A 19,860-nucleotide genomic window follows, 5' to 3' on the forward strand; every position below is an offset into this window, starting at 1 on the left:
ACTCTGCCAGCTGGTGCTCTTCAGCACGTGAGCATCTTCAAAAAGAAAGGCTGTGGCTAAAGAAAGGTTGTAGCTCAACAAACCATTTCCCATGGGGATAAGGCACCCAGGCAGCACAGCACACAGTGAGATCTAAGCACAAACTTTTTCACAGAATCACAAGGTTGGAAAAGACCTTTAAGATCACCAAGTCCAACCGTTCCAATCTTGCTGAACCATATCCCTAAGTACCTCATCCACCCTCTTTTAAACACATCCAGGGAAGGTGACTCAGCCCCTCCCTGGGCAGCCTGTTCCAGGCCCTGACAACTCTTTCAGTAAAAATTTTTTTTTCTGACATCTAATCTGCCCCTGCCCTGGCACAGCTTTGTGCCATTTCCCCTTGTCCTATCTCCTGTCACCTGGCTGAAGAGACCATCGCCCACCTCTCTACAACCTCCCTTCAGGTAGTTGTTGGCAATCATAAGGTCTTCCCTCAGCCTCCTCTTCTCCAGGCTAAACATCTCCAGCTCCCTCAGCTGCTCCTCATAGGATTTGCCCTTTTTCAAGCTTTAAAGAAGAGATGAAATCATTAATTACGTTCTTTGGCATAAAGACTGTTGAATGTTTTCTCAGTGTAGTAAACCAAACCAGAGTATCCAGCTAAATGCCATCTAACTCTGGGCGGCTGTTTGCTAATGCTCAGCTCAGACGTGTGCAGTCAAACAGGACAAGAACCCCAAGCAAGCAATCAGAGACTCAGAAAAAATTTAGATTTGGCAGATTTTTTAAGAAGTGGAGATTTTTTTTCCCCTAACCAAGTTTTATGAATAAAACTAACTTATTGAAATGCCCTCCATCTCCTTTTCCCTGCATCTTCACTTGACAAGGGAAAATAAGAAATGGAGGCAGGCATGAGACTTTATTAAAAAGCAAGCAGCCAAATGAACTTGTGCTTATAATAGAGAGGCTGCTTCACAATTCACCTCTTGGCATTCTTGTCCTGCTCCACAATTTTCAGGTTGATGTGGAAGAAACCTGAAGCACATCACCAATTGCTAATTACTTAGAGCCAGAGCTCTGAAGGGAAAAGCAAGTTAACTTACAAAAACCCCAAACCTATTTCTGCTCATCCAAACATTCCTTTTCGGGGGGCTGGGGCCAAGAATCTTTATCTGCACCTGCAACACACTGAAGGGGTACTGAATGTTTACATGGAGGCACACTGCTAAAACAATTAAATTCATAAAATAAAAGCAAATTAAGCAACTGAAGATTTTCAGGGCAAGTAGCAAATTTAAAGCTTTAAATTTTCAGATTGAACTCCTTGATTAATTTGAAGGGGTGGGAGGGGAGCTGGCATCTGAATGGCTAGAGACATATGAGCCATTTAATTTTTTTGTCATAATAACAAATATAAAGAGTGCAATGACTTTTACTGAAAAATACTGGGAACTAACACATCATATAGCTTTAGTATTCCATTTTATTAAAAACCTGGCCCATATTCCCTTTCCAATACGTGGATTTTCTCCTGCAGATATTTCGGTTATGTATTAGTGTGACCTAGCAAAGTTGAGAGAGCAATAGAGGTACAAAGCTGGCAGCAGAGAAAATGAGGTTCAGGTCCATTATTCTTAGCTACATTCCTGTAAGAAATAACTGACAACTTTGTCAGTACATTAAATATAAGCTGGGCACTGAGCTGCAGCAAAGGTTGTGCTCACAGAGTTTTGATGGCAGCCAGCACTTTGAGCCTCTTGGAGGGATGTGCTGAAAAAACAGGGGAGCTCAGGCCCCCAGCCCCTCTCAATGGGCCATATCCAGAGCCCACCAAAACTTGCCACAGGCCCTGTCTACAGGCTACAGGAAAGATTCAGCTCACACCTAGCAAAAAGCTCTCTTAAGTGGCACATGGTGGACAAGGGATAATTTTTTTTCCATCAGTGGAAGAAAAATATAGCCCAGAGTTTGCAGTACAAACTCAGCAGTCATTCAAATCCAGCTGTTAAGCATGGCACGGTCTCGGCAAAGAGCAGCCACTGGCACTGGGAGAGCAAACAATTTCCTGCTGCTGTGTGTGCAGAGTACTGGGCATGCAGATATAATGCCACTCATAAACCAAACCTGGCAGGGGGCTAAGGGTGACTACCTTAACAGGTTACACACATTTTTACAAAACAGGCCAACTGGGGAAATCAAGTGGCTTAGATGGAGTTTTCTACAACACACAGACCTGGTCTGTGGCAGTTATGGAGAAGAGAGGACAAGGACAATTGTTCTGGTCATATGGAAGAACTGAAAGTAAGACCAGATGAGACAGAAAAATGGTTGGGTATTTTTCTTCTTCTGAAAGGTTTCTCAGCTGACAAGAGAAGCAACCTTTTAACAATTGCTTAAGTAATGTTTCACCTAAATTGCATGAATATGCAAGATGATGAATGGAGACATAAAAGTGACGTTGCTGGTGAATCAAAAGCAGCTGACCGTTTCTGAGAAGAGACTCTGCAAACTATTACCTACATTTCTTTTGTCACAAAAAACAAACACAGATTGACTTACATGCTTCAGAGTGGTCTTGAAGATACTCTGGTTTATTCCAGTTACATGCTGACCTTATTAATATAGTTCAAGAGCATCCCAGGGGAGTATTAATAATGTGACTAATATCTGTCAAGACATGCTGGGTTCCTAGAGATTTTAATGAAGCAATTTATATGCTTTTGTATTAATTAAAAAGTTTGTGCTGTTTCCATGTGGAATCAGCAAAACCTATGGACAGCTATATCTGAAATTCCAGAGAGAGAAGGTGGTAACTTTAGAAGAGACATTCTCATGTCTGCACATACTACATTGTGCAAGTGTTTATGCTTTTAAATAGTACATTCCAGGTTCTTCTCTTAAAGATTAGTATATTTGATCTCAGCTAATGCTTTCTCAGTAATTTACTGGATGCGTACATTTAAGAAATGTCCTAGACATCATTAGCTGACTGAAAGATTCATAATTACATCAGTCAGACATGGTATGACTGTTGACTAATTCTGCAACTGAGTTAAATGCCACTGAATTAAAGTGATTTAGTTTCTCACAAGAAGTAATCCGAAAATACATGTTCTAGCATTGAAATGATGAAGTCCTTGAACACAGCATGGCCTTTGTGCTCTCCTTTGTACATATTTGAAGAGAGATTCACCTCCCTTAATAAAATCCAGGCCACAATCCACCTGCAGAACATTTCCAATAATCCCCAATCTATATTGAAGCTTATGAGTGATGATAGCCCAGGGAACGTGGTATTTCCATACCCATTTCCAAAGTAAGCATTACCACATCCATTTAACCTTCACCAAACAACAGCTATGCAGCACTGGAAGCAGCAGAAGTGTCATCAAATACAAGCTCCTGTTCTACAGTAAAACGTGTTATCCTGGGTAGTCCTATTTCCAGAGTTCTTGGTATCATTATTTGCTCAGTTGAAGCTAGGAAGCCTCCACCTCTCACTGGGATGATTTTAAAAAAGGAATACATGTTAGAATACAAACCTGTTATTTACATGATCTGCCAAATTTCTGATTGCTCTGAACTTAACCGAAAAACTACCAGTGACTTCAATGAGAGCAGCATTTTATTAGACACTGTGCACTGCAATTCTGTTCCCCCGTAAGAGACGTTCATTATGTTTATTGCTTCTGTTGGGAATGCAACAGAAATAAAGAACATTAGATTTGAATCAAAGCAATCTGAAATAGGGCAGGCATTTAAAAATATCTTATCCTCCTACATAGCTACTGAGAAGTAAAATATTAATATGGAGAACATAAATAAATGCATACAACTAAAATCAAACACCACAAAGCAAACAAACATGCCAAGATAAAGCTATAGGCCAGAAAAAAAAATCAAATCGATTGCAAATGAAGTCATTTAATTTACAGACACAGTGAAGGAGAGGTCTTTAACGTATTGGTGATCACCTGCATCTTTATCTACTGTACTGAGGCTATTAGAGTTTCACAGCAGAAATCAGACCCCGTGTGTGTCCCTGCCCTTCTCTTCTGCAAATCTGGCTTATACAAAGGGCTTGGCCAAAACTCTCCTTTTAAAATCAGCTGCACGTCCACTAGGTAACAGTGGGTTTGAGACTCTCCTTGCCAAAATCATCACTGGGCCTGAGAGTCTCTCCCTAATACCTGTCAAAATTTGATAAAGCTTTGTGAGGGCCTCGTGTTCCTCACATGCACCATCTAATTCAGATTTCCCTGGTGATACCATGGTAGCCAAAATGTAACTACAGCAGGAACTTAATAATTAAGTTCCATTTCAATACTGATGGATATTCAGGGATTTCAACACTGACTAGTGGCTTACACTGTATGAGCAGCTAGAATAACTATTCTCTGAAAAATAGAAAATAAAATAGAAGTAAAAATAAATAAAATAGAAGTAAATAAAATAGAAATAATTAAAATAAAAGTTTTCAAATGGAAAATTTTCAGAAATGTTTTTTGCCTTTTTCACCCTAAAGTGTTGCATTTTCACTCTGGGGAAACAAAAGCTCTATTTCATTTTGTGGAACTTCTTAAAATTACTGGTGTGCACTGCTTCCAGAGGACCTTGTTCTCCCAAGCAGACCATTCAGCAGAGTGGGATTTTGTTGCTGCTGCTGTTTTAATTCAGCATGTTCTAGAAGTCAGATATTTAAAATAAAGCTGAAGTCACCCCCCCCCCAAAAAAAAAAAAAATCACTTTTATTTTCCCAAGGATGTTTTGGTTTTATGAAACATTCATCTTTACTAGCAAAAACATTGTTCTAATGGAAGATTTCAGCCCAGTTCCAAAAGCTAATTGGTCTGCAGAAAGGCAGGTAAGGAAATGCCAAATCAAAGCAATGCCAGATGCCTCCATGACAAATAGTGAGGACTAACATCTTTCTTCTATTTTTCTTGCCCCCAAAAAGAAGAAAATATTTCCAAAAACCTCACTTGGAGAAACCCTGGGGAGACGAACGAGCCCATTTCAAAAAGCAACAGCCTGAACCGATGCAGAGACATCCTTATCTGGTCTCTTCCACCCCTGTGCATTTCTCATTTCAACAATCTTAATTTACTTTCCACAGATGACGCCTTAAGTGAAAATTAATACCACTGCTTAATGATTAAAGCGATTAGCCACCTTGCACTTTCTCTGTGTGCAGCTGATTAATTAAGTACATTGATTATAGAGAAAAATAAATGCCACAGATACTGAGTGGTCTTTAACTTGCAAAACAAGTGTCTTTGGCACCATCACACATTGCCTGCACATCAGGCATGCATTTAACTTGAAGAGTATCCCTTTCATAGAATCATAGAATCATAGAATCATAGAATTGTAGGGGTTGGAAGGGACCTCAAGAGATCATCGGGTCCAACCCCCCTGCCAAAGCAGCTCCCTAGGACACATCACTCAGATAGGCGTCCAGACGGGTCTTGAATATCTCCAGAGAAGGAGACTCCACAACCACCCTGGGCAGCCTATTCCAGGGCTCTGTCACCCTCACTGGGAAAAAGTTCTTCCGCATGTTGGTGCGGAACTTCCTGTGCTCCAACTTGCAGCCATTGCCCCTTGTCCTATCTCCACAGACTACTGAAAAGGGGCTGGCTGATTCCCCCTGCATCCCCTTTCAGGTGGTTCTAATGCAGAATACAGCTGGAAACTTTTTGAAGCATTCAATGGTCTAAAAATAATTTCAGGCAAATGCAACTATAGTATGTTAATAAATTTTGGATTCCAAAGGAATTGTACTGTGAGGATACCCCATAGCCAGTATAAATCAGTGCATCCCCCTGAAGAGGCCAACAGCAGTGAAGCAATGCCAATTTCAGCAACATAGATGGTGCCTAGCACCAAGCCCCACAATTTGCCAAGCATTCAGGGTCCAGATCTCTCATAACAAGCTGTAGCAAAGCAGCTAGTGTAACATCTTTCCCTGTGAGAAATCCAGTTTTCAGTTGCAAACACAGCTCTGTATGTGACAGAAATTACCTTCTTAAGGCAATCACATCTCCTTCACATGTTGCAACCTCCTTTGCAGAAAAAGCCTCTTTCTAGACCATCTGGCCATATGAAACAACTCAGAGAAGAAACAGTCTTCCAATTGTTTTTACTGTTCCATTTTTTTTAATTGAGTTGAAAGCTAGAAGGCTGTTATAACATCTATGATTACAAAACATTTCTATCATTCATAAAGTCAGAAGGCACTGACATCTCCTTTACGGAGCACCACGGCTTCTCTCTCTTGTTAGCAGTGCTCACATAAAGTAGCTATAAGGAGAAGAGGAACTCTGCAGTCACCTTATTTAGACTTCAGTACACAAGCACGACTGTGGCGTGTACCTGCAAAACCAGTTACTCTTGGCAGCCGGGAAGGACTGCTGCAAGATCCCATTATATTTTCCAAGATGTGAAGAATTTTCCGTACATGACAGACCCAGGACACCCTTCCCAGTACACAGAGGACCTAATTTGCCTGGCTGATCTTAATAGAGAAGATTTTCATCTTTTTCATCTTTTCATATGTTCAGAGGACAAAAACAGATTGCACAAAATGGAGAGATGAGCCCAGAAGATGATCCTGCACTGAGGAGCAAAGGGGGAGGGCAAGGGGGAGAGGTCTGAAACAGAGATCCTCATTCTCTTCCCAGTTACTTCTAATTTATGCTGGTGAAACTTCATTGTCTTGCATGTCTTGAATGATCATCTCCTAAATGTTAAAACCAGCCTACTAGCTGCCAGAAGCCACCCAAGCAGCATAAACAGCCAACAGAAGGCCATCAGTTTCAGTTGCTAAGGCATCAGTCAGCCTGGCATTTAAAGACATCCTTCTATCCTGGCCAAAGAGAGGTTTCATTTTGTCTCAACAATTTCTTGATGAAATTTCTGCCACAATCTGCCTTAACAGCATGCATCAAACAGTGTGCTGATTAGGTTTTCAGCGTTAGTAGAAGGATGCTTGCGAATTTATCCCAGGTTTTGGCTGATAATTTTTAATTGCTGTACTAGTGTTTGTTTCAGACAACCTATTAGCAAAAAGCCAAACCCAAAGCAACATCAAAAAACCAAATGAAAACAAACAATCTAAAGTCCAATTAGGGTTAAAATATTTGAAACAGTCTCTTCTGTTTCTCATTTCTTGATAAAGTGTTACTTCAACGTTGTAATTAAAAATAGGTAACAGCATCAGTGGCCTTTACGTGAGCCTGCCCATAAAATACCTTTGATGTATTAGCAGTAAAGCTTTATTGACATTAACTGTCTAGTGCACGTGCTTAATAACCCTTTGGAATGCAGCAGAAAATGGCAGGCCCTTTTGAAAACCATGCTGTAGGAATCCAATCTCGTAAATCCGACTGAATCCATTTGCTGACACCAGGCAAGGATGAACCTGACTACTATGGTTCATCCTTACATTCCCTGTGAATCCCCTGGGCTGATATTAATGACAGTGCAGAGACAATGGGAGTTTTCCAAGGTCTTCAGAGGGTTTCCAACAAATTTCTGTCCTGGAAGGGCAACACTTTCCTCACCACCAGTTACAGGTGAACTCTCTTTGACTTGGGCAATTATGTCAGCTGGGATTTCTGAGGGGCAGATCACCAGGGTCAAAGCAGCATGGTTCAACAGATGTCAATGGAGCTTTGTCAACTTACAGACCCTCACAACTAGGCCCCAGTGATTTTACTGGAGATACTATTGACTTATACTCAGGCTCACGGCCTCCAGAAGAATTTGCCGGTCCTTTCAATAGCATGCAGGGAGGCCAAGGCATACTCAGAAATTCACACTAATGAAGGAAACAGAGACATTCTAAAAGAAAGAAGATCCTTCGTGCTGTTGCTAAGCTTCACTGCACATAGTGCAGTGTGTAATTTATGGACTGTACTATTTCTTCTTTCTTTTGTAGCTGTAAAGATTATTCAATGATGTTTTTGTTCCTCTAGCAAACAATGGAAATTGCAGCTCCTAACAGAAGTAGAACATTTCCCTGCTTCACTGCTTAAGTGATAAGAAATTATTCCAAAAATACACTTTTGTTTGCCTCTCAGCATGGTGGGGGAAGCTGTTATCATATTAGCTGGTGACAGGTTACCAAGTGAGAAAGAGACTCCTTTGTGTTTGCAGACATCGCCAAAGTGGAAAGAGAAGACAGGTAAGACCACCTGCTGTTCACATTTCAGGAAGAAATTTCAGAAAACTTCAATTAACCCTGGGATAACTCTAGAAAGACTCCCCTCATTCCTTACATATGGCTTTTTTGCTCAGTAAATCCTTTCCTGAGCACAGCTTCAGTAACAACTGGTAAGGACCTTGGAAAATGGAGGATAATGGTGTACCATAGAGACATACATTACAGAGAAGAAAAGTTAGGGGAAGGACAGTAATGAAGTGCTTCTAGGATGACTGCATGTTTGTGCACATTTTACATCTGTGGATTTACAGATTTCAAAATCTTCTTATCTGAATATGTTATTTTACTGTCTATTATTATTGCTAAGAATTGCTGCATGATTCTCATTTTACAAGTATCAATGCTTTTTAAAAAATCACCCACTCACAGGGTCACCTCTGGTTTTCCTGCAGTAAACGTTTCTCTTGTTCTCTGTCCCATCCCAGTTGTTTGGTTTGGTTTTGTGGTGGTTTGTTGTATTTTTTTTTAAAAAAACCCCAAGCTTTCAGCTTCTGCAAGAGTTCAGACACTGAAACCAGCAATTTTTTACTCCTTGCCTGAGTCTCTTGGTGGGATCCTGATTTTCCTCACTGTAGCTAATCAGGGACAAACCCACTTACACGAGATGATCAGCTCCCTGCTGCTGTAAATGAGATAATGCAGCTACGCTGACCTTCACCAGCAGACATCGGCCAAGTATAAAAGTCCCACAATACAAACTGATACAAGAGAGAGATCAGCTGATGTTTCTGTTCGGGGCACAACAAATCTCCATTTACTGTCTTAGATTTTTCTTTAAAACAACGTACTGAAATTTGCAATGTATGCTCCCAACTGCCGCTGTCCTCATCTTTTATCAGACATACCTAATACGCAGCCCTTATGACTTCGCTTTTCTTTCTCTCTCAGATGCTGTATCTTGGAGAAGTCAGTCCTGAAAATTGCTGGCTTTGTATGTACAGTCTGAGTTGAAAGAAAACCATGGAGTACATTAGGCCTCAGCTTTTTTAATTATCAGTTCATAATGAAGGGTTCTCTTTGTGGGGAAAAAATAATTTCCTCAAGGCTGAACCTCTGCAGGGTTTCCAAGGCTTGGAAGGAAGTATCGATTGTTTGACAATGAGTCTCTCTGCATTCACGGCGCAGAATGGAAAATTCCAGCTTTGCCATAACACCCTGATCCCAGAAAAGCAAGTAGCTATACTGCAGTAAGCTGGGAGGGGAGTACTGGGAGAGCAGTCCGTCCAAACCATGGGCAGGCACACTCCTTTCCATGTATATGAAGTGTACTGAAGAGAAATGGATGGTTCAAGAAGTAAGGCTCAGAAACAGCAAAGAAAAAGATGGCTAGAAAGTGTACTCTATATGATAAGTCATAGTTCAGCAATTTTTAGGAAAATACACAAATTGTTTTTCTCTTTAGAAATGTCTTTCCCTTACCCTCCCTTTTGTCTAAGTGCTAACCCCCTTTAAGCTATTCAAGCAAGAAAACCAGCAAGTCAAAACCATAAAAGCCAAATTTAACTGAATAATCAATGCCAAGGTTTTTTTTATACTTGAAAATGCTCAAGAGCCAAAATCACCACCTTTGAGAGACTTTCTAATTGCTCCCAATTTTCCAAGCAAGTTGTACAGACATTGTCAGGGTCTGCAGGCATTTAACACACTTGAGAAACATCAGCTGTAGGCTTTTAATTTCCTAAAAATAAACAAGATAAGAGAAAGCTGCCCCAAAGTGCAAATGTCATACCACCAAACTTATGGTACAAGAATTGCACAAAGGTGACTGCAGTCACTAAGTCAGCCTGATGCAAGTTAACAACTCATTCCTTAAGAGACTCATTGCATTTTTACTTCTAAACTGATCTTTCCTTCAGCTGACTTTAAATCCTTGTCTTTAGTTCACGCCCAAATTACTACCTACAGGGAAAAAAAGCCCCTGTGGTCTCTGAGACACAGCAGATGCTGTCAGAGCAGGATCTCCTAGGACTCGAGGAGACCCACACAGCCTTGCAGTGAGAGGAGGAGAGGCAAAGTGCAGGTGAACCAAGCCCTGCAACCACTGGGCTGTCCCTGGGCACGGGAGGAGATGGCAGGTTTTAGCAGCAGGAGTCAGCCTTGCCCGTCAGCCAGCCGCCTCTCAGACACAGCAACTGCAGCAGCTCTGTGTGAGAAGGTGCCAGCACCTTTTGCTGGTTACCTTGCATATAATGAGGTAGTTTATCAGCATATTTCCTTGCTTTGTTCTTGTCCTGGCTTCAATCAGGATGGAGTTAACATCTTTTGTAGCAGCGGATGGAATGCTGTGTTTGAGAGTTAAAATGAAAGCAGTGCTGATAACACCCTGATGGTTTTAGTTGTGGTCAAGCGGTCAAGGACTTTCTCAGCTCTTCATATTTCTCTATTCATGAGGAAGGAGGGGACGAAGCCAGGACAGGTGACCCAAACGGGCCAAAGGGAGTATTCCATGCCAATTATGTCATGCTCATTATAAAGGGGGGCTGATGGGAGGAGGAGTGGGCGGCTCCAGGACGCGCGGTTTTTGGGGGATGGTTGGTTCCGGGGCAGCTCTGGGTGGCACAGCCTGAGTTGTGGGTTCGGTGAGAAACTGCATTGTGTATCAACAGTTTCATATATTTTTTGCTCTAAAGTCCTGTTAGCATTGTTGTATTTTATCTTTCTGCTATTCTAGTAAACTATCCTTATCCTACAACCCATGGGCTTTTGGTGTCTTGGTTTTGGGGTTGTTATTTGCCCTTTCCCTACACACACACACCCACCCACCCCTTCTCCCCCTTCTCTTTTCCTTTAAAGAGCAGGCAGCTGCGTGGATCTCGGCTCTCAGCTGGGTAAAACCACAACAGTCCTCCAGTATATTCTGCATGGATTAAAGTGCAAACCTTAGGTAAAAAAGATTAATTGTATGAACTCAAGGGTTTTTTTTCCTTTCTCTGCTCATTGCTGGGCCAGCCTAGAACCACAGATTTCATTTGATAGCTTGAATTCTTGTATTTCTGTATTAAAACCATTGGGGTGGTATCTCCTTTAAGACTGATCTTTCAGATGGGTTTTCTGCTGCTCCTTTGACAATTATTTGCCTTACTAACTATTTATTCCTCAGTCTTTCCTCCCCTGTATCTGGCTATCGATCTGCTCTGCAAAAGCCAGACCTAGCCCTGCATTTTACGTTGGCCAGATAATCTCCTTCTGTCTCCCGACAACCTCCTCATTGCTGCTCTACTGGACTGCTCTTTGCTTGGACAGATTTTTTTTTTCAGATTCTCAAGATCAAGTCTTTTGTGATTGCCATTGAAGGTTTGCTGTCCCCACTCCCAGACAGCTTTTCTTTTCCAATTTTCCTCCCAATATTTCTTTTCTGAGAGCTCAGATTTCTCTCTGGCTCCACTATTTTCTGATTTCATCATGTCTGCAAATTGTCATTCTCTATGTCATTTTCCATTAATTTCTAGAATGCTCACTATTGCCACTCTAAAAAAAAATACATTTCTCCAAGCCTGACAAATATTTCTCCATCAAACAGAAAGTGGTTTTAGATCTGAAAGAGAAAGGACTGTATTAGGAAGAAGTCTATTTTTGGCTTCTGGGCATCATCCTAGATTCTTAGTTAACAATGCAATTGTTCTTATTTGACATTATCATCTGATATGGTCTACAGAATTTTTGCTTGTTTGTTCGAAACATGGTTTTTAAAAAAACAGAATATTGAAATATTCCTGCACATTATGTTGATGCATGCTGCTGAAGAGTGAGTAAAAGCCCATGCTGCCCACAGATCACATACAAAAACACACACACAGAGCACAAGTGCTGTAAAAAAGGGCTCTCTTGTATAAGCCTCCTTACTTGTATCCATTTATGGAAACATCCCACTGAGTTACTCCTCTTGGGTGAGAATTTTTCGGTTAGGGCACGGGGTTTAATTAGCTCTTATCAAGTTATTAAGCCAGTTTAGGAGGAGTGAAACTGGCTACCCTGTACTTTACCTCTGTCAAGCAGTTATTTCCCAAATTCTGTGCCCCAAGTAAACACCTTCTAAATCCATGTATCCACTACCAAGTGTGTAAAAATAACTGTCTTGCTCTTTCCTCGTGTTGGAGCTTTTCTGCCTGAACAGCTCACATTTTTACTAAAATTTCCAGTTGTCTTTGTTCTTTTCATGTAATTGCTATTGCAAACTAAACCACATTGCACAGCCAAAGAAGCCTGGGCTCCACTCAGGAGGCTGCTGACTGCAGAAGAAGAACAAGACCTAAAGAAAAGATGCTACAACCCCTCAGGAAGGAGCCACAGCTTCCTGATGCCCGTCACCCACAGGACTGCCACAAGCACAGTGTGAGAGCTACATGCCACAAAGGCAACCTACAGCCTGTGGGTGCTGAAAGCCCTTGTAGGCACATGGAGACAGGAGAGAGAGAGAGTGTCAGCAGGGGGCTGGGGGTAGCCTGGAAGAATTACGAAAGAAAAAAAATCCTCTAGTCCATAGGTCTGAAGCCTGAGGTAGTTTTGAGGAACAATGACTTGACACAGTGTGTGCCAAGAATACACAATCTGCCCGGTGCATGCTTTGAAGCACTGGATCAAATCACCTGTTGTAAAGGAATTAAGCTGTTTTGAAGGCTAATACATGCCTTGCCACAGCCCATAGTTCTGTGGTCCTCCAAGTGACAGGTGCATTCTGCATCTTAATAGTGGGATTTAGAGCCAATTCCCAGGTTACTCATTTCTGTCCTAAATCCAATACTGCAAGCTGCAGCTTATTTAATGTGAGGCAGCACTGCCATTCCTCCACAAAGAGCCTTGTCACCTTTCCATTCCTTCCACAGACAGTCCCATTTTCAGTCTGCTTCTTTCTATGTGAAATGTATCATCTGTAAAATCAGCAGTTCAGCTGTACTGTTGTTCCACTCATTATTTAATGTTTTGTAGCAGAGGGACTATAAGAAAACCCACATTTTACAGAAAAGGTCAGCGTGTACTTACGTAATTTGATGCCAGATCAGGATGCAGATAATCAATTCCTGCAATAAGATAATGACAGAACAGAAACCAAAGGTTAAGAATTTCAGATTCTCTAATGATCACAGAACAAAGCAAGATTCCTCTGCAACCATAGGAAAATGATCATGGTGAATAATGCAACTGATTGAAGTGAGATTACAGATTTTAAATGTGGACTTTTAAACTGATGCACCGTTTCTGATGCAGACCCAGATAGGAGTTTTCAATCATTCGTGTCATAATCCAGTTGTCATTCAAAAAGGTGAGCCCAGTGACAAAATTTATTTGCCTGGTCTGTACACTAGATCGTATTTACTTATTATGATTAGTTTAAATCACAATTCATACAAGTTCAACCATCTCAAAGCATGCCAAAGCTAACAAGATCAACAAGCTCTGTATTTGTACAGGGTATAAAGGAGTATTTTTAACCAATGAAAATTGTAAACTAAGTAGACAGAAAAATACCCAACTAGATCTGCGTAGACCACTGAGGCAAACGTTTTGGATTATGTGTCTGAAAGAGAACCTTTAATGTTGTTTTAGCCCATTTAAGCAAATATCTAAGCATAGGGTCCACACCTTCGTACTGTGCTAAAGGCTGTCAGAGGGCAGTGGTGCAGAATATTCTCACTGTAATGCACACATGGCAAATCCCAGTGGATGGTGTAACAGAAGCAGCAGATCTACATTCAGATGCAATAAACTGAGTTATTATGTATCCAGATAAAATATACGAAGAAGTGGTCACCAATATCATGTTACATTCTGATCATTACTCTGCCCCTTGTCTCCAATCACCGCACTACAAGATGTTCACTTTTATATGCAAGGAGAATGTTGCATTATTGTGGTTACTCCGATGAAATGATTACCTTTGATTATGTAGGGTCCTTAACACTAAATTTGCATGAGGAAACACACCCTTGCACCTGTGGAGAGACTTACTGATGCAAATGGTAGATGAACACTGAAAGTCTAAATGAAGAACCACACCATTCAGGTGCTCTCCTCCAGAATTACTGGGAGTGAGCAGTAAGGAAAATTGCCACCGTCTCCGAAAGCTGTATCTATAGGTCAACAGTTTTATTTGACCTGAAGCTCAGTTTGACATTATCCCCTTCATAGTCATGCTTAGCTATTCTGAAAGTCCTGCCTCTGTAGGATCAGTGAAATTGTGATTTCTCATGACACCAATATATAGATATCTACTCTCTTCCACAAAAACCTCATCTTAGGAGTAAGCAGATGAGGAACAGAAGTGAGGACAGATCTGTGTTGACCAGAGAAAACTCATGTGGATCCAGACATTTTAGTTAATTTTAATATTATTCTGTTGCCATAAAAGGAAAACATTCCAAATTTAGCCCAAAGAAAAATGTTGGTGCAAAGAAAAGTGTTGAGAGAGACTGCGCAAAATTCCTGTACTTCAGCAAGAAACTGAAGGGTAGAACAGCTGTAACTTTAACTGTACCTTTTATCTTAATCTTCCTTGAACTTAGCCTCAAATTAGTAATATATTTAATATGTAGGTCTTTATTGACATTCAGCATGAAAGTGCTTCATTATTTCAGCTGTCAAGTATGACTTTGAGAATAATGCAACCCAGAAAACATTTTCTTAAGTACTTTTTGCACAGCAATTATGTTCCCCAGTCAGTGCCTACAGAAGTCAAGGGGAGTCTTTCCTTTGGCTTAATGGCCATTAAAATGTGGCCTCGAAGATACCTGAGTGATAATTGCAAACTCCTTTTAATGCTTGGATATCCATGCTTCAGTATCCCTAGTGAAGACTTCATAACATACTTCCCCTAAAGATCTGAAAGTCTTTATGGAGGCTGGCAGTCTCACCAGCATAAGCAATCCATTATTACTTTTTAATCTTTTTTTTAACCTTGATTACATAGAAAAAACCTACTTCAAAATACTAAATTGGTACTCAGAGTCCACTTACCATCATCCATAATTCCTATGGTTACTCCCTTCCCTGTGTATCCCAGCTCCCATGCTTCAGCTACATTAAGGTCAAGTCCAGGAGTTCCATCTGCTTGACCAGTGTTAATCTAATACATTAGTGAAAAAGAAGAATAGCGTTTTTTACTTGACAGACACATTTCCAGAGCCACTGAATTTTGCTTTACGTCTTGGTGCATATCTTTGGTATGGAAGATATATCCCATTTGCTTTGAAGTGCTCATCTGTACAGAATCATATCTACTGCAATAATGCCTGTTGAAACATCACCGAAACAACCCTGAGCAAATTCACTTCCTTGTGATTTATAACGTTAGTTCAAACACTGGATCTTTTGGACACAAGAAAGGACTAACCATGTCAAGGCACTGGATCAATCCAGAAAAAAGGTTTAGACCAATGAAATTTATAAAGGACTTTTTCATAAGCTTTCTTCTTGAAAGTAGATCTACTGAAATGCACCACCACCTGGTTTAGTACCAGAAACAACTTCTTTAATAACCAAGTTAGCCCTTCTTTAAGCTGGAAAGCTCACTAGATGAACTTCAAGTGCCCTTTCCAACCTTGTGCGTGTGTGATACTATAGTTCTGCTGTGCAGTCAATTCCCTGTATCTCCAGGAATTACCCATATTTGCCAACCTCATTCCCAAATTTCACAAGTTCTGTGGGAAAAATAATGTGGGGCTTTTGCTGGTCCTGATTTTTTTTTTAATTTTCTGTCAGACATCCCATTTCAAAACACATTTTAATGTACTTTATATAACCTAAAAAAAAAAAAAGAGCTTCATAAAAATTTTGGTAGTTTTTCATCACTGCAACATTTTGATTAAAGTGCCACAAAGAAGTGAATTAATCCACACTTTATCTTCTCATCAAGGATCACGTTCCACTCACACTAATGTGCACTCATTAATTTGAAAACTCATCTCAGAAAAACACCAAAACCCAAACAGCCATACTGGATGGATTCATCAAACATAAGAAATGGATTAAGAGAGACTCTTAAGTTAACAAAGCAGCACTGTATTTACTAAGTATTTCATCATAAATAGATTGAAATGCTAAAACTGACCAAAACTACTTTAGCAACTTTTAAAATAGAAAGAATATAATTGTGGATATTTTTATGTAAAAAAATTCATTTTTCTTTTATGGCTAAAGACTTTTCCATATAACATATGACAGATTGAAAATGAAACAATTTAGTGAAATACTATTTTTTTTTACATTAGCTTAAGCCAAAATGAATCAGTTTTCATCTGTTCTGCTTCTGACAGAAGAAAGTTAATAATTTTCTTTAAGAAAAGAAAAATTGTAACTTTTTCTAGCCAGTGCACTAGAACTTTTTGTTATAATTCTGTAACAATATTTTACTTGGCAACAGCTCAAATACATGATTCATATGGAGTTTTAGGGTCACATCAGCACACCGGGAATGCCCACAGGACACAGGTACAGTTCTCTTTCAAGCCTTCTAAGGATCTTCCCATTGACTGAAATGAAATTTAGCTATTGAAATGTGCTGGGTCTTCCCAGCATAGAAGACATTCAGTTAAAAACAATGGGACAGAACCTTGGATCCATTCCCAAGTTCTTGTGACAAATCTGGAAGGAACTCTTGCAAAACATTGCAACAGCACAAAATGGATTGAGTACCAACTCTTTAGCAACTATTACTGTGATTCTTCTATCAAAACTTACCAGATACCACTGCTTTGTAAATAAAGGATCATTCATGTTGATGTCAATGTCATTGATGTCTCTATATCCACGCTTCCTTCTGCTGAAGCCTTCCTGTTGCACAGCTTTCTTGACCTGGAAGGGTAAATTTTTACACCTTTAGCTCAACATTCTAAACCAGAGATGCAAAGTCTTGTTTTGATAAAAGATAAGGGTTATGAAGTCATGTTATTTTTATCTGTCATTCATTTGCAAATTCTAAACCTGTGGCTGATTTCAGCCAAAATTTGCAAATATGTACAGAGCTTAAGGACTGCTACAGTAGATATGTGGGGGAGAGATTAACAGAAATATCCTTATCTGGAGGAACGCTACTGCTTTTGAACATGCTTATATACCTCACAATTTGCATAAGAAAGAGCCACTGGTCAAACTGCATTAGTGTTACAGATCTTTTTGCCATACTTAGCTTTTTCATAGTCACCAATATCAAAACACTGCTGTCATTAGAAACTAAAATTATTTAACTAATTCCCAGCATGTCACTGTTCCAAGCTACAGGCCTTTGGTAAATGAATTTGCAGGTCACAACCACGCTTTTACAGATTCAGAGTATTAGATGGCCTTTCCTTCCAAAGGATTTGCTAGGAGAAAAATATCTGGGGTTGTGTGTTTTCATCATACTCCTGAAGTTCTCAAAAACAGCCTGTAGAGTGATCTACTTTCAGGGACTACCCTTGCAATAAATAATAAAGAAATATATTGACAAGAAAAACTAAATGGCAAAAAAGCCACTAAACTGACCAAACTGGCTACAGTGAAAGACATAAAATACTGGTTATGGAAAACAAGTAGCCACAGGTTTTTTTCCAAAATGAACTCAAATCTACAGAAACATTTAACTAATCACTGTAGAAAACAGAAGTTAGATATGCAAGTATCTTTGGAGGCAGGAATTTCAAATGCCAGACCATAATAATCTCATCTGTATCCATGTAAAAGAGTACTCCTCAAGGAGATCACCGAACGTCTGTAATTGTTGTTATAATACGTGCTAACACACTCCTACACCTTGCAGAAGAGCTGTCAAGTTTGGCATACTCTTTTTGCACTCTTTAGCCTAACACCTGGAATCAAGTTGGCATGACTCCCAGAATTTAATTCAAAATTAAAAAAGATTACAAAAAGAAAAAATCTAGCCCCCTTGATCAAAGACAAATGCTTAAAAGCATTGACTGACTTCACATCAAGGTGCAGCAAGAAGGCAGCAAACCCCCCTAACATTTCCTTATGCATTCTCTTGAAATATAAATGCATGTTTATTAAATAAATCTAGTATCTCAAAGAACCACCTCTATATGTGTGGCTTTGGCATTTCTGATTAGGGCAACGTACACCGGAGTTACACCGCTGTGTTGCAGGAACTCATGTAGTGTCAGTCAAAATCAACAGAGGAGAAGGCTAAATCAGATCTTAGGTCAGCTGACTCATTCTTGGAGGTGTCCTTCTGTCTCCGTTAATTAAAGCAGGAGCCTCAAAAGAGAGCGCACGGTGAGATGCCTAAGGCTGAGATGAAACTGGGATCCAACTGATGGAAAAGAGCTATTTTCCTCACAGCTATATTGCTTCATTATAACCCTGAAAACCTAATACCAGTTCACAGTGAGCAGGATGGGGCAGCATGCCCTGAAAAGGCAGCAGGATCAAATGTTTCTTAAAAATCTACTTGTATGAATTCTAACTCCTCAACTAAATGTACCAAGTGATGCAATATTGAATCGGTAGGTGCTTTCATTTATACGTGCATTTCCATTACTTGTGCAGATTCATTAAAAGTGGAGCAGATGGAAAACAAAGCAAAAACCTAATACAAAGTAAGCTGGAAAGAGGACAGTGATTAAGTAGGACCCATGCTAGGTGTACTTAGTGGCGCCAGGTATCCATACAGAGCAAAGAAAGGTATAAGCACACTGTTTGATACCTCCAAGATAAGGCTCGGTGATGCCATGGAGACCACAGAGCAATCACCTGTCATTATGCCTTCCTCCATTCCCACCCCTGCTTCTCTGCTTGCGACCGCAAACCCTGAGCTGTCACTACAGAAAATAATTATGAACAGAAGCCAACCCTCACTTAGAGGGATGCCAGAGAAAAAGATTTCCTGCGTTTGCGCTCCCACGCAGGCTTGCTGGCTCTGCAGGACTTGCTGCATTAAGGCACTGAATTAGGATTTAGTACAAAAGGATTTCGACTAATTAAAAAGCGATGCTGCGGAGCACTGGCTTTTCTTTAAGACAACCTGGAGGAAGTGGGGGAGCAATTTTCAGAAATAGCACAGGCTGGTTTCCCTCTTCAGGATAATCTCATTTGTCTGATTTGTTCCATCTTCACAACAAAATAATATTAATATATATATATATACACATACTATATTATAATTTTCTAGGACAAAGAAATATACCCCTCAAGGAGGTATAACCTTCTCGGAGGTGAAAGCTGTCTGTAGGCTGTTTCCTGAATATCTCAACATGGAGAAAAGGCATGCAGGATGTTACCATCCACAGATGTAAGTCTCAGAAACTCTGAGGCTGCTTTTTCACTACAGAAGGAAGAGGTTTTCCCCCACACGTGATGGTAACTCATACACTCGCATCCAGAAAAGATTAGGCGTTTCTGTCATGAAATAAGTTGAAAGCTTTGGGTAAGGCTGTGGTAGTTTCTCACTTAAGCTACAAATTGCCTCATTCTGTTACCTTGTAAAAGGATAGCCAGCAAAGAAAGAACTTGTCTTTCTTGTGATGAAAATGTGTCCAGAAAGCAGTGATCCCAAGATCAGGTAATATTTTTATATTCCAGAACAAAATAAAAAATATTTTAAAAATCCCCACTAGAACAAACTTGGGAAAGGATGATGCAAATCCAATTATTTGAGTGGACAATTCCCCATGTAGGTCTGCAGATGGCTGCCTTGGGAGAATACGGGTCTTCTTGCCAACTGG

At 40.2% G+C, this 19,860-nt stretch overlaps 1 protein-coding gene across 1 annotated transcript in view; it reads right to left on the reverse strand.

Moving 5' to 3' along the window:
* Window positions 1–19,860, reverse strand: part of PCSK2 (proprotein convertase subtilisin/kexin type 2) — a gene marked incomplete at both ends in the record, with an annotated part of 100,897 nt that overhangs the window by 34,635 nt on the left and 46,402 nt on the right. The window contains 3 exons of the mRNA XM_084261107.1: window positions 13,190–13,227; window positions 15,161–15,269; window positions 16,883–16,996. Of these exons, the coding sequence (XP_084117233.1) occupies window positions 13,190–13,227; window positions 15,161–15,269; window positions 16,883–16,996 (261 nt within the window). The remainder of the gene's footprint in view (window positions 1–13,189; window positions 13,228–15,160; window positions 15,270–16,882; window positions 16,997–19,860) is intronic.

The sequence above is a fragment of the Gallinula chloropus genome, assembly GCF_964237585.1.
Source record: "Gallinula chloropus genome assembly, chromosome: 3".
NCBI lineage: Eukaryota > Metazoa > Chordata > Aves > Gruiformes > Rallidae > Gallinula > Gallinula chloropus.